Source organism: Solea solea, chromosome 16, assembly GCF_958295425.1.
Source record: "Solea solea chromosome 16, fSolSol10.1, whole genome shotgun sequence".
NCBI classification, from domain to species: domain Eukaryota; kingdom Metazoa; phylum Chordata; class Actinopteri; order Pleuronectiformes; family Soleidae; genus Solea; species Solea solea.
In genome coordinates this window covers 10094461-10110095 of record NC_081149.1, presented here as the reverse complement: position 1 = coordinate 10110095, position 15635 = coordinate 10094461, and the positions used below count along the sequence as shown (strand labels likewise).

At 37.3% G+C, this 15635-nt stretch overlaps 1 protein-coding gene across 2 annotated transcripts; it reads right to left on the bottom strand.

The window, feature by feature from the left end:
• Positions 1 to 410: 410 nt before the first annotated feature.
• On the bottom strand, positions 411 to 13256 carry stard3 (StAR-related lipid transfer (START) domain containing 3). 2 transcript variants are annotated; one of them, XM_058653797.1, is made up of 15 exons: positions 13134 to 13256; positions 10219 to 10457; positions 10044 to 10124; positions 8377 to 8454; positions 8213 to 8266; positions 7847 to 7964; positions 7647 to 7748; positions 7475 to 7530; positions 7269 to 7361; positions 5965 to 6027; positions 3842 to 3937; positions 3683 to 3762; positions 3486 to 3590; positions 3291 to 3384; positions 411 to 2032 (listed from the first exon to the last, which is right to left on the bottom strand). In XM_058653797.1, the coding sequence occupies exons 2-15, from the start codon at positions 10429 to 10431 to the stop codon at positions 1898 to 1900; spliced, it is 1368 nt and encodes a 455-aa protein (XP_058509780.1). In that variant the 5' UTR covers positions 10432 to 10457; positions 13134 to 13256; the 3' UTR covers positions 411 to 1897. The 2 variants fall into 2 exon arrangements, with proteins under 2 accessions (XP_058509780.1, XP_058509781.1); XM_058653798.1 differs by lacking the exon at positions 10044 to 10124.
• Between the last annotated feature and the right edge of the window lie 2379 nt (positions 13257 to 15635).

Below are 15635 nucleotides of genomic sequence, written 5' to 3'. Positions count from 1 at the left end.
TGGATTAATTTGTGACTTCTCAGAGAGGAAAAAGAGCCCATATTTGGATATAAAAAGGTGAATTTAGTTTGTTATTTGACAAATAAATAACAATAACATGTTCTTGAAAGATTTCTAGCAAACAATCAACATAAATGGCTTCTAATAAAATATTGTAAACAATGTAAAAGTGTAAGAGAACCGAGGTAATATTACAATAATATGTTATTTCCAAAGTTATATCGAGGTAATGAATTCATATTAAAGTGCTTGATGGGACTGATCACAATTCATCCCCTATATGACCCAATCACTATTTTACTTCCTACTGTGACAGAAAAATGAATTATTATCTGTAATTTACTGAACCGATGTTGATTGGAAGTGTTTTCTAACCATTAACATGTAAAAGGAGGTGTGACACACTTAAGTACGAGTTTATATATATTTTTATTAAACATAAGACACTAGTTAAGACTCGGTAAAAATGGTAGGTCAGTTATGACGACTTTAAATTAATATGATGAATTAATCCGTAGACAAATACATTCAGAGGAAATACTAACGAGGAGAGCACAGAGTTAAGTAAATCAGGCATGGTCCATATGCATATAAAGGTTTGTTGAATGTAGTATAAGCACTGACTTCAGAGAACAGCGTATGCGAGAAGGCTTGAGTGTAATGCAGCTGTGATAAAGGCACCAAACTGTCAATTCCTGTACTGTGATACTGTGATAGTTAAAACTGCTTAATCCCAATTATCTGGAGTTAAAACGTGAGCATGTTACCACATCACAAAGAAATCTGCTCCTCCAGAGTGTTTTGTCTCTCATCTACCAACAAGGCTTTCAGACTACAAGTGCATCAGACCACTGGGGTGCATGTTTTTAAAGAAAATGACAAAGAATCCTTGATCAGTGTCCCATACGAGGGAAGACGAAGCCAAATAATGAGCACCACATTTTTGCAACAAGGCCACTTGAGGTTACTGGCGCAAAAGGTATCTTTAGTATAAGTACAGGATTTTGATTTGCTTTGATTTCTTAGTTTGATAATGCATTGGCAACACATGGTACTCACATTTTCCTGATTTGACCTCTAGCCTGATCTCAAAGTGCAAAAGAAAAGCAGTATTTTAAAAGTGACTGATTAAATGTTTAGCTGATGAGCCGAGACATTTTTTTGCACCCTGAGAAAGATAGATGTAAAAAAAAAAAAAGAAATCACTGGATGGATAAGTGATGTCTTTCTCTAGTGGTGCTTCTTTTTAGACATATATCACAGTATAGCTAAAGAAAATACTATTCAAATGACCTGTCTCTTGCAGATTTGACGTGTGAAGAGCAGGTTCAGTTTTACAACACAAAAATGCACATATATAAACCCTTGCGGTAAAAAGTCAAAGGACAAAATGACACTAAAGCAGCAAATCAATGGCCTACGACGTGGGACCTAAGATAAGGCTCGGTCACACTGCTGCCATTAGGTCGCTTCTTTTGGACGGATGGCCATACTGAGAATCACTTCTGTCCTCATCCACGTCTCCTCGTTGGGAGGACAGTCCTCCCCTGCTACGAGACGCCTTCAGAAAACTGCCCTCAACATACAGTGGCTCACAAGGTGAAATAATAAACAGTTCCATGAAAAATAATTTGATCACTCTTTAAAAAAAAAAAAAAGAAGAAAAAAGTCAGTGAATATCGTCTTTGAAGACCAAACTACTCCTCGTGTGACTGAAATGTGGTGAAAGTGTGGTCACCCGTCTCACATGCACTGCAGTCTTTCCACTTCTTATGGCACATCCTTTCAGCTCCGCTGCCACGCCCATTCTTTGGTGATCACTAATCACATGGATGTATCTTTATAAAAAAAAAAACAGCAGTGGTACTTCCCAACCAGCTTAGATGTCTCTCCGGCTTTAAGGGTGGTGGTGGTGATGGTGGTGGGAGCGGAGAGAAGGCCGCAGGTCGGCAATACGTTGGCGTAAATGGGACATGAATTCAAACATGGTGGCGGCCAAACTCTGGTGGATGAGGTAGCGAGGCAGACGACCCTGATGAGACAAGAAAAGATGGTCTTAACTCTTCTCTGTATTTAATAGATCCTAGTACGGACACATTTAAAGCTACAGTGCTTAGGTTTTGGTGACTTTGTTGATTCCATTTTCCGCCCCAGTTAAATCTTTAAGATTAAGATTAAGATTAAGATAGCTTTATCTATCTCACAGTGGAGAGAAAACGGCGTTACAGCAGCTCAACAATAGATAATAAACAAACAAACAATATACTAGTAAGTAATACAAGTAGGAAGGAAATGATTTACACACACACATATATATATACACATACACATATACATATATGTATATATACACACATATATACATACATATATGTATGTATATATATATATATATATATATATATATACATATACATACACATACATATATATATATATATATATATATATATATATATACATACATACATATATATACATATATATATATATATAAGTATAAATATACATATATATATATATATATATATATATATATATATATATATATATATATATATATAAGTATAAATATACATATGTAATAACGTGCAGTTTCTCTCGGTGGTAAAAATGTACAATGAGTGTAAACATGGCATTATGGCAGACCAAAAATGAAACGTGATAACAACAGGGACATAAACATCGTTATAATATTTATACACTGTTGTTGTAGAGTCCTACTGCAGTTGGAATTAATGACCTGCGGAGGCGCTCTGTCCTGCACTTTGTGCAGAGAAACAATGTAACTTCATGTGTATGTTGTGTCCTCACTTACTTACTTACTGTGCATACACTATCAGTGCAGCAGCGTTCGAGAGCTAGAAGCATTTATTCTGTTAAAAATACTGATTTGTTTTAAACTCCACATCCACAAGAAATTCCCCAAATTCCCAAAATAAATTTTGAAATCTCATGGGAAGTTTCTGGACATTGATCAGGATGTTTTTAGCCACCTGGCAAACCCAGTTTTCAGTGAGTGTTGTTGCCTCCATCTGTCTGGACAAAACAAATCACTTCCTGTGTGCAGCGTGGGAATGACGCGTCATGTGGACCTGATCGTTTTAATCAGCAATGTGTGAACTCATTTGACAATCGTTCTTTACATTATTTGTTTATATTGCAACTTTAGGCACTACAAGTTACTTTTTCTGCATCAGTATATCCAGAGTCTAAAACAGAAAAACTAGCCCCTCTTGTCCTAAACATTAAAAAAAATGCTTCAGTAATTTCAGCGTGCATGTTTTCACCTTCAAGTCTGTGTTGAGGACCCAGATGAAGGTGCAGACTGACGGGTTACTGCTGGACTTGAGGACCACAAATCCTCCTGGACCATTCTCTCCCCTGAGGCCGACGACAGAAGTACATGTTAAATAAACTGAAACTGTACAATGTTCTTATTTTTATTTATTGTTGTTACTGTAACAGAGACATCGTGTTCTGACCTGACGAAGCGACCTGTCGGAGGTTTGGCGTCATGTTCGGTCGCCATGCCGGCAGACAGGTAGCAGTCTCGCTTGCGCTCCACCCGTCGAACATTAACAAAGTCCCTACAAGAAAGATAAAGATAAATCTTAAAAAAAAAAAAAAAAAATACAACAAACAGAGAAAGCCACTTATGCTGCGTGCTGTGCTGACGTACCTCGCAGACACAACTCCTCCTGCTGCTCCGGCAGAGACGTCATATGACACTTGAGTGTTGTCGTCGACCCTTTGAAGGATCTGATGAGAAGGAAAAAGCTCAGTGAGAAAAAGATAAAACTACACACACAGAAAAAAAGAAACAGGTAGATGTTATCACCTGGCAGGCAGAAACTGTTTTGTTCCACTGGACCATCTTCTCTGGCTGCAGAATCACCTCCTGATACACGAGCTCAGCGGGACACTGCATAAAAGCCTGAACAAAACCAATGCATACACGGCAGTCAGTGTCATTTCAGAAAATGTGTTCAGAGTAGTGCGAGAAATCACAGGATACACGATGAAAAATGTACAGTATGTGCGCGATCAATCTGTGGCATGTCCGAGACAAAACAGCTATTTCTGCTTTTCTGACAGTCTTTTCTTTGTTTACCTCCCGAGAAGGAGAAGGAGAAGGTCAGCAGTATGATTTAGTTGGTCATGGCCAATTCACTTCTCATGTGTGTTTACAATTAATGTGCTGGTAAAAAGAAAACAACTTAGGGCTGCAACATTTTTTCCTTAAGTATAGACAAGTTATCTGATCACAGCTTGTTACAAAAATAAGATTATATTCTGGTTTATTTGCTGTCCTTTGACAGAGAGCGGAATATCTTTGATTTCTACACTAATCAAGACATTTGAGGAAGTCGTCACTTTGAATGAATCAAAAAACTGAAAACCAGAATGTTTTCCTTTCTTTCCAATTATTTAAAAAAGGTGTTTTAGACAATTTTGTTATTTGCTCAAGCCACGTCTTGCAACAACTGCTGCTCTTTATTTTGAAGCCAAATGAATGCATAAACAACAACAAGTCACATTTCGTTTTATCAAATCCACCAAAAAAAGTAATAAAAAAAAAGTACACTCCAATTATGAAAATAAACGAACCCCTGGGGAGATTTTGATCTCCACTAGTGGTGAGGAACTGATTTAATATGTGGGTTCCTGTTTTTCTAACTGTGAAACCGTCAAAAACGGGCTGTGCAAATGTTTGCTGAGCAGAGAAGTGCACTTAATGTTTGCCTTCAAGGACACACAGGGTGCATTTGAGTAAAAAAAAAAAGGATGATCATTTACTTCAAATAAACTCTGCAGGGAAACTTTAATAATCAGTGTGTAACTACACACTGCTGCGGCAGCCTCTGAGGAAGTAAATGTTTCTATATTTTCACAAGTGAAAAACTTAAATTTAAATAAAAATTATACAGTTTAAAAACTAACATTATGCTAAAACAGACCACCGCTATTCATGGATGAGCCACAACATTAATTTTATTGTTGAGGCTGGTTGATGTAGGTCTTTAGGTCAAACTGGTGCATCGTCGAAATGCAACACACACACAGGCCTAATAGCAGTAATGTGTCAGACAGGTTTATGGCTTTGTTTATCGTTCAGTCGTACAGTTTCAAAACATCAGAGTTTCTGTGCACGACACGCCAATGTAGCTTCTTTGTAAATCTGTAACTGTAATTTTACACCAGTTAGTCACCAGTAGTCATCTTACCACTATGCCCTCTGGTGGTCAATATATGCAGTCATTACATACTGAGCATGTCCATCACATGCTCAATTCAGTTATGGTGTGGTGTGGGAAGAAAATGTGAAAGCACTGTACTGATCTACTCGAGTAGACTAAGTGTCAGTGTGGTTCAGTGTATTCAATAACTTAAATAAACAAGAGAGGCCACATCAGACCTGTGTTCTAAGGTCAAATAACAGGTTGCTTTTAGATGTGCCTAAAACCCGACTAAAAACCCCAGGGTGATGGAGCCTTTTCTGTAGCTGCCCCAAAAATATGGAAAGATTTTACCCATGCAAAACTTTAATCTGCCCCCATCAGTGAACATTTTAAATCACTTTTAACACACACACTTCGACCTAGATTTTGACTATTTTATTATTTTACAATTCTACTCTTTTACTTTTATGTTTTTTTTATTGTTTTTATGTTTTTTGTCTATTGTTGTTATGGCTTTAGCACTTTGGTAAACCCTGGTTGTTTTTAAATGTGCTCTAGAAATGTAATAGAAAGTTGACTTGACTAAATATTAAGAACTTAAAAACACACATTTTCATACAGCTCCACTTCAAAATATACTTCAAAACAATCGCAGACACAAAAAAAGACTAAAGAAACTGTAAAAAAGAGACAAATATGTTGGAGCTCCACATCCCACACTGTCGATTTGACACTTTTATAAGACGCATTCACAGTGAACACAGAAAGTGCTGCGACATACCTTAAGAATGAAAGTCTTTCCATGGAAGGGAATCTCCAGGGTGTACACAGAGTCTCCCATGTCCTAGCATGAAACGAGGAAGTGTTAGTAACATGCTTTTGTTTTCATTTCAGCAGAGCCTATATTTTTTGGACCATATTTTTGCTTTTCTTGAAATTCCACATTCAGAAGAACTTCCATCATTGTAGTGTACTGTAACCATGTAGTGTGGCTAGAAATGTTTTTCAAAGTTGCAGCCACTTCAGGTTTGACTTTTGAGTTCAGTGTTGTTCAAGTAACTATGTGAATCTCAACACAAGTATTTTATAACTAAATACTTGTACATTTTGTCTTTGAATCCCTGTTCCTTCCATGCAACAAGATTTTAATCCAGCCTGGAAGAATCACATTTTAATTTGGGCAGATTCTTGGTTCAAACAATCCCTGATGATCAAACTGGAGCCCAAATGTGGGTTCAGGATAAGAGAGACTTTGGTTACGTGTAAAGATCTTTACTTATTTACTTACTTACTTGTAAACCCCCCTGACACTAAAACCTATGAGTAAAAACCGTTGGAGAGGGTGAGTCTTAACTTATGTTTGAATCTCAAATAGAGCTTTTCCCCTTAAAAGGAATTTGTGGTGTTTGTGTACTTTTAATGACCGCAGTCAGTCAATAAAACAACTGAACAATTATTTGGACACCAGAGCAGGAGAACTAGTCCGACTGATACCTGCAAGAGAGCGAGTGCTGCAATCTTTACCAACCTGGGAGCGTTTATAAAAAAAACAAAAAACACAAACACTGGCGTCCATCAACAGATCACATGTTAATACAGTCAGGAGGAGTCCTGGCTCTGGAAATCCCTGCCCACGGCTCTAAAGACTTGTAGAATCTTTTTTACAGATGCCTTTGCACATGGTCCAAGTACATAATAATGCATGATAGCCTTACTTTGTTCTGCTATTTGTAAATTGTGCTCAAATTCGAAAGACAAGCCAAGGGGAGAGCGTGTCTCTTGATATGTCCCCAAATATAATGGAGCAAAAAAAACTCATGTACACTAGGGAGGAAACTAACAATTATTTTTTATAATCAATCCAACCTGTCCATTACTTTCTCAATTTATCTATCAGTTGGGTGGTCCATACAATGTCAGAAAACCGCAAATTTGAGAAATATATTCTTTATATAGAGAAAAGAAAATAGAAAATCTTCACATGTAAGATTCTGAAAAACCAGAGAGCTTGTTTTACTTACTAAGAAAAACACCAACTAATGAAATGTGAATGTCAATTAATTGTGGCAGCACTCAAACACTCACATTGTTTTTTTCAAATTTCCAGGTGTCCTCCTGGGTTAGGATCTGTTCTAGCACAGACATGGCCTCATGACCTTGTCTGACATATTCCTTCTCCTGAGAGGAGACGGATGGAAAAACACAGAATCAAACAAACATTCATCGTTAGGTGGATAAAAAACAAGTAAAACTGAGCAAGGTGTAAAGATTTGTCAAAGGGATGCAGGTACCTGAGCAGTGACTGCTCTACGGCCGAGACCCTCCTCATCCAGATCCTCTTCTGAGTCTGAGGAAACAAGTCCAGAGTAAACACTAATTTATCAGCTCCAATGGGGGAAAAAAATCGTAGGAATCGTGAATCGAGGTGAAAGTGACAATTACTCATCTATAAGCGCACATCACCTGCTACAGATTCAGGCGGAGAGTAGAACTGTCCATCAGAAACAGCTCGGGGATATATCATGGGGGCACGTTCACAGGCTGCGTTGACTGCTGCTAGGTAGGCTGGAGTTTAACATTCAAACAAACAAAAGTTTGAGTTAAAAACTCATTTTTCTTGTTGAGTTGTGTTCAAACACCTGCAGGATCTTTTTCCCCCCCACCTCTTTCATCATCTGCCTCCTGCGTGAGCACCTTAAAGTCAAGAAACCAGGTCTCCAGCCAGGCCACAACAAAAGAGGTTATGGGTATAACATAACCAAAGGCATTCTGGGATAGAAGCTGTGAGGAGACAGAAAGTGAAACACTTCAGTACACAGGATTGGCAGCTTTATCTCACGCTTCTTCATTTTTCATTGAATGTGACATATTTCTCCGAGCCATAAAAATGTTTCAATGTCAGTTAAAGTAAATCATTGCTGACATTAAGGAGAAGTGAGAAAGTCGAAGTGGTTACGATGAGCCGTCTATACACACACACACACACACACACACACACACACACACAAAAGTTAAAGATTTACACTCACATTTGATCTGATGACTTTTACGACAAGGAAGACACTCGTCACTAAAGTGGTAATCTGCGGAGGAAGGAAGCAACAACACACGTTTTAATGCACGCTCAGCAGTGACACTTCTTCAATGTGGGTGAGAGTGTGTGCGTCTCAAGTGTGAGATGAAGTTCACTTACGGCAATCACCCACCAGTGCTTTAAACGAAAAGCTGCATAACCCACTTGCAGACACAGGAAACGAAACACGGCAAGGAGCTAAGAAGAAGAAGAAGAAGAGGGAAGATGTTGACATTGCAGAAATGTTGATTTTTTAAGGATTTTCCTCTCTGGTGTCAAAAGGCAGGCGTCATGGGACCAAACAGCTCATTCAGCTGATTCTAACTCGTGTTCATATGGACACCAATAATCACACTATTGACCTTGATTTTTGATAACAGAACCTTCTTTTCATATTTCTATTTACATGTTACAGAGCATAGTGTGATTATGATTATGATATAAGGTCCAGTGCTGTGAAAACAGTTATGATCATAACCTGTAAACAGAAAACCGGGTCCCTCCTGAAGCCAACCAGGAAATAAAAATTTAACAAAAAGCCAGGAAGTCAATTTGAATGGACGTCTACGGGAAAATGGGTGTAATTCTCCACTGGATTTATAACATGAGTAAATAGAATAGTTCAAAAGACAGATTTTGTCACATTTCATATCTCTGGTAAATGGTCTGTGAGACTATTTACCAAACTGCCCATTGACTGCCAGGCTCAAGACAGTTCTAAAGTTTTCAGAAAATTGAAATATGGACATTCAGCAAAGCTTCCTGGCACTCACAGTGAAAAGATTTCATCCATATGATGTCTAGCTGATGTGATAATGAGGTTTGTTGCCAGGGGGAAAATAGAGAACTATCATACTGCGACTTTAAATGTATCGTATTTTGACAAATATTTTCATACACACCCTAAAGCAACTTTCAAAAGTGCCAGGATACTACATTTGATTGCAAAAACTATGCTATTAACACAGAGCTTTCATCACTTAAATCAAAGGCGACGCTTCATTGCTTCACACAGCAACCACCTCCGAACTTACCCTTCTAAATAAAAGCCAAACAATCTACAAAATCAGTATTCAACTCCCAAAGCATATACATTAAGGCGATTAACACCTACTGCAAACATAAAGAATATAGTGCTTTTGACTCAACCACAAGATGAAGGATCAAAGGAAACCTCACATCCAGGCAGGTTTTAGATGAGAGTGACAAAGAACTTTGAACTGTGGAGGGCGGCGTTACGCGTCTATGTATTTCTTCACTTTAGTATACTCTGTATAAAATATATACAATTTTTCTGATGCCTTTGATGTGAGCGCATCATTCACTAATTCATCTTCTACCGCTTTGTGCTCCACGCGAGGGTCATCCTCTCATATTTAATAAAAGTTACAGAAAAGGAAAATAATTTAGAATTTAGGGCGGGCAACGGTGAGCAACCGTTGAACCTGCATTTAACATTCAACCTTTTTCACTTCATACATGTAATTGTTAGGAATGGTTTAATATTGTTTTGTTGTTGATGTATTCCTTTTTATTGTCTGTCTGCCCCGTTTCTATGCTGCCTCTTTGGCCAGGTCGTCATTGTAAATGAGAATTGTTTCCCAACTGATTTACCTGGTTAAATGAAGGTCAAATAAATAAATAAACAACATTTAAATTCTACAGAATGAGCCGAATGTTTTGATGTACACTTGTTGAAACCAGCTGAAAACTGTCGGAGGAGATAGCGACGAAAAATGAATCTGGTATATACTGTAACTAAGGAAATTAAATGTATACAGACTTACAAAGATGTCGAAAAAGGAAGATCTGAAGTCATAGTTCACAACTTCATTTTCTAAATTGTCCCAGATGTTGGTGGAGATTTGCTGGAGAACACAGGAAAGAACAAAAGGAAACAGGGTCAAGCCAAGTCTTTGCCATTGTGCGTCTGACCAAATGTAAAAACTAATCATCACTTACGTTCAGCTCAATAATCCAAAGAAGGGAAATGAAGAGCAGGTCAAACGTCACAAAGAGACAGAAGGTGCGCCGGACGTCGGAGATGACCTTGCGCTCTGCAGGTGGTACAAACAGGTACTGGGAAGGGAGGGACATGGATGTAGAGTAGGAAGCGTTCAGGGAGGCGATGGCGGGGAGGCTGCCACCCAGCTCCCCATAGTCTCCAACATGCATCCCTGCGGTGAGACAGGAAACACCACCTGCAACAAAGGAGGTAAATAAAGCTTGTGGGTTTATGTTGTTTACATTTAGGGTAATTTACCGAGTTAACCTAAAATAATGCCTGTTAGTACTGTTCCTTTTCAATAAAGTAAAAAGTCAAGTATCTGAATAAATGTCTGGGCTATTTTCTTGCTAATGGGAACAGAATATTTGACATGTGCTTTTAAAATGACTGAAGAGTAAATGCTTCAACACAAAAAAAGTTGTAAAAACGGCTATATCACAATGACGATCAGTTACTCCAACGACTCATACTATATTAAAAATATACTTTTTTTCTAGGATTGCATTTATATGAACAAATCTTTCTACTCCTATGTCTACCTAATTTGTAATCTATTATCACAAGGTAGCAGCAGCAGCAAGTACCTCATGATACGATATGCGATACATTGTCCATGATACCAATAATATCACGATACCACGATCCTCTGATGATAAATATATTGCGAGACAATCATATAGAAGAAAACAAAACATCTGTACAAAGTTGAAAAAGCACAGGATTTATTCACAACATAGAGAACAAAGTGCACCATTATCCTGCTGTCAGCTCCTTCTTCTTCAGCCAGGTAATTTCCAACCTCATTCATTTGAGCAGCACCGCCAAAAGGTGACATTAAGTAGTGACATCCGGCGAGTGAAACTGGCAAGGACCATTCACTATAGAGCGCCTTATTTTGTTAATTATTAGAATATCGATATATGCCCTGGCGTATCGATTATCGCATTGCATGAGGAAGGATGACTAAATCACCAAATCGATATTTTGACCGACCCCTAACTTACAGTCGGATTTCATCTCTGTTTACAAACGTGATGACATTTTTGAGGATTCTTGAATGCATCTTAAGATTCCTCCTCCAAGCTTAACACGGCATAGGATCCCACAGGAGTGATGAAATTAAAAAAAAAAAAAAGTGAAAACACAACACAACTGCTCTCCACTACACAAGTGTTTGGCTATTTTGATAAACTTGCACTTCTCACACCTGGTCAGGGTCAATGCTGTGAGTGAGAGTTTCCAAAGTTAGACACAGATAAGAGCAGGGGACTAAATACAGAAAATAAAAATTTCTCTGTCTCATGACTTCCACACCTCACCACAGGCCACTTCACCAAGTTTAAGTTTAATCCAAAAATGCACATAATCCGTTTCATAAGTAAAAATGTGTGTTTTGTTTTTGCTGCTTTATTACCGAGACAGCTGTGGTTATAAGATACTCATCTAATAAAAGGAGAGAATTGTGATCGGACTGACTTTCTGCACACAGAACCACAAGCTGTCTTTTTTTTGTAAAAAATGGAATGTTATATTAGATGAGGCTCAATCCATTAATCTAAAGGCCAATTTATTTTCTTCAGCCAAACATTCATAATAAATATCACAACTGACAAACATTTATTTTACGTCTGTATTTTATTTGTTTTCTGTGCAAATGCAGGCAATATACTGTTTATTGTGTGATATTATTTGTCATCTCTCACTCATGTGCATGTGTTTGGATTTAATTGTTCCTGTGTTTTTGACCAAGTGTAATCAATCAAGTGACGTGATAGTGTAATCTCTCTGTAAATCAATGTCTGTCTGTCTCTCTCACTGATTACGATAATGATTAACAAATGGTACAACCTGGTATTTTTTGGAGCACAAAGAATTCCTGCAGCAATGCAAAATTTCATCATCATGCAGTTTTGTCTCTTGATGTTAACACCATTATCAGCAACGTTAAAATACAGTGGTGCAAAAAGGCCAAGCAAAGTCAGCTACGGACTTTTCACAGGATGCACATTTATTCCTGATAAGATCATTTGCTCTGTCATCATCCTCCTCTTCTTCACATATACTTCACACACTGGTAAAGTGAGATTAGACCAAGATGGAGTGAGAGATAAGGAAGTGAAAGAGTTATTATTCATTTTTGTTATTGATGATACCATTTTTAAACTCGTTTTAAAGACAATTCTCCAACTGTGTAACAAATATTGTTCTCCCAAAAATGTACATTTATTTACATTTATAGTCTGTGCATAGTGAAGCACGCGACATATAGGATTTTTGGATTGTGCCAGATTTATATGTATCTCTACAATATAGTTATATACAGTAGAACTGTATTTCTGTTCTATATTTAATTTGTTTCCGCTTATGCGTATATAAATGTCATACGGTTTCATGAGTCATGTCTATGATAAATGTGTTTCGCAAGTTCAAATTAATGAACTCTACATGAATTCAAAGGTTTCTGACCCTAATAACCCTCTCACTCTCACTTGTGAACAAAAACAACTATGTGACTCGGCGCTCGTGCTGCGGCTAGCAGGCTAATTTACCAAAATTCACAAATACACACACACAATAGACAATAAACAATCACAATAGTCGCTGCTAAACACGAAAACAACCGCAGAGGAGACTTAAGAGCAAACAAAAGCAGGAGTTGTTGGCTACCTCAAGTTAGCTTTTCACCGGCTGTGAGCAAGTTTCACTTTGCTAAGTGCTACGTTACACCGTGAAAACACCACAAAGACATCATATTTAACGTGAGCTGTGAAGTCACATCACCAAGAAACAAGATGTTAAGCACACGTACTATTATATTAAATGTACGTCATTAAAAAAATACCCAAATTCCAGAGATTATTGAACTCACTTGATTCACGGAATCATCATCAACACATTCATGTCATCGTTGAGCGAGTCTTCCGGATCTAACCTTACAACAAAGAGGAACAATTGTAGCAAGATAAGTCCCTGTCACTCATCATCAAGATGGTCGTCATGCCCTCCAGTGGCCACAGTTTGTAACTACACCTCTGTCCGTTTGGGAAGAAAGACAAAATAAAAGATTAAATATCAAGTAAAACTTTCAAAATTTCAGAGTCCTTTTAATTTAATACAATTAATTATTTAATGAAATAACATCTCAACTTCAAATTGTGATTGTGTTTCATTTAGGAGTCATGCTAAGTAATGAGTATTGGTTTAATCCAAGAAATGGAACATTTTGAAAATATTTCTCAAACTTGGAAATGATGATGTTCTCAAATGTCTCGTTTTGTCCACAAACACAAATTACTCAGTTTTAATTTGATTTCTTTGTTATACGGAGCAAATGAACCGAAAAATATTTACATTTAAGAAGCTGAAAAATCTGAAAACTTGTTTTAATAATGAAAAAACGATTTATGATCGATTAATCGAGTATTTTTTGCATTATTAAACACAGGTATATGCTGCCCTCTGCTGTCCACAATGTACAACTAAATCAAATGTGAGTTTTTATTATTTTAAACAAAAATAATGACTTTATTACTGTAACATCATGTGTCAGAAACCTTCAACGAACGGTTGACAAAGGTGTAGTTACACACTATGACCACTTGAGGGCAGTGACCTCACGATCATGAGTACAGGAACGACAACCTCAAACCTAAAACACCCGGTGAGGACACTCAAAGTTTTCAAATTAGACAAAATTGAAGAGCCTCGATTAAAACTTACCAAAGCACGAACAAACAGATCGAGACAAGTCGCTTTTTCAAAGCCGCAGTTTTTCAACAAATGATCTCACGCCATACACGCCAAAGATCATAGGACCACCGCTCTGTCAAACAATGCAAGATTGTTAGCTCAGACTACTTCCTGTTTTGTTGCAAGCCCAGGAGAGGACTTTTGAAGGGGTTTAAACTATTTTTTAGCTCAATATAACAACCTTATAATGCATTATACATATATATCATGTCACCTGAAGTTTGTACTTGTATGAAAATGATTTTTTTACATCATCAATAAAAAGAAATAGCACTGAAACTAAGTCTTTCATGTAGGAATACAGATTGACACACACACAAACTTGTTTTTATCTCCTAGTGAGGACACATCATTGACATAATAATTAACACCTTACCCCATGACAACTAATAAGTGCCTAACCCTGACCTTAACCTAAGCCAAATTATAGCCATAACCCTAAAACCAGGTCTTAACCCTGAAAAAACCCTTTAATGTTGTTGGCCTAGATAGAATGTCCCCACAATATCAAAATGTCCTCTTTTTTTGGACCTTTATTTAGATATAAATAAAAAGTACACACACACACATTTGTGCTTCATTCATAGGGTGGACCATTGTTTTTATTTACATCGTTTTTCATTAATAGGACAGCCTAACCAGGTTAGCCAGGTTAGTGCGTAACACTAACCTTAACCAAAATGTAGTTGACATCTGACCTCTAATTTTAGCCAGAGCCTCAGAAATGAGATTCTGCCTCATTAGGACCAGGCTTTGGTCTCCATAAAGGTACTAAAGAGGTTACCAAAACAAGTGTATACACACAATAAGTTCAGAGCCGGTTAACGGAGAAAAGGAAAATGGTTTATTTAGATATCATATTGCTGCTTACTTTAAAATAACCACATTACATTAAGAAACAAGGGAATGGAAAAAAAATAAACAGAGAAGAAAAATAAACACAACAGAATAAGCATCAGGAGTTCATACATGTCTTTTTTCATTGTTGTTTTTCTTCTGAACCAGGGGGAGGGAGGACGTGGAGGTGGACAGAGGAAAGACGAGCGCAGCAGAGTGCGAGTACACACAAGCTGCTCGTCCAACTATAAGAGCAGGTCAGAGGTTTTTTACATAAAAAAAAAGAAAGATGTTCACACAGTTTTTATGTACAAACAGTCACCCAAATGACATAAACAGCAAGATTTACTCACAACAGGCCAGAACTGTTTCTTTTTTTTGGTTACAATGCAAATTAAATTACAGAGAAACTAAATCCTTAAATCCAAAAACAAAGAACAAGACACAGAGAAAGAGACCAAGTGAATATCTGTGGTAAAAAAAAGAAAAGAAAAGAAAAGAAAAAACCAAAGACCATTTTGTCCTAGTGTCAGTCAGGCAGTGCAGTAACTGCTCTCTGTGCTTCAGGCCTGTGAGTGTTTTTATATGAGACAACAGCATGCGTACACTGAACATTAGATTAGAAAAATAGCTCTTATAACAGATCCATGACAATCAAGTCACACGTGAACTGTTGAAAATGAGTCAACAAACCGTTTCTTCCTCTTGTTCTTATAATTATTATTAGTAGTAGTATTATTATTATTATTTCTTCCAGTCCAATTCAAATGTAGGAAATGGAACG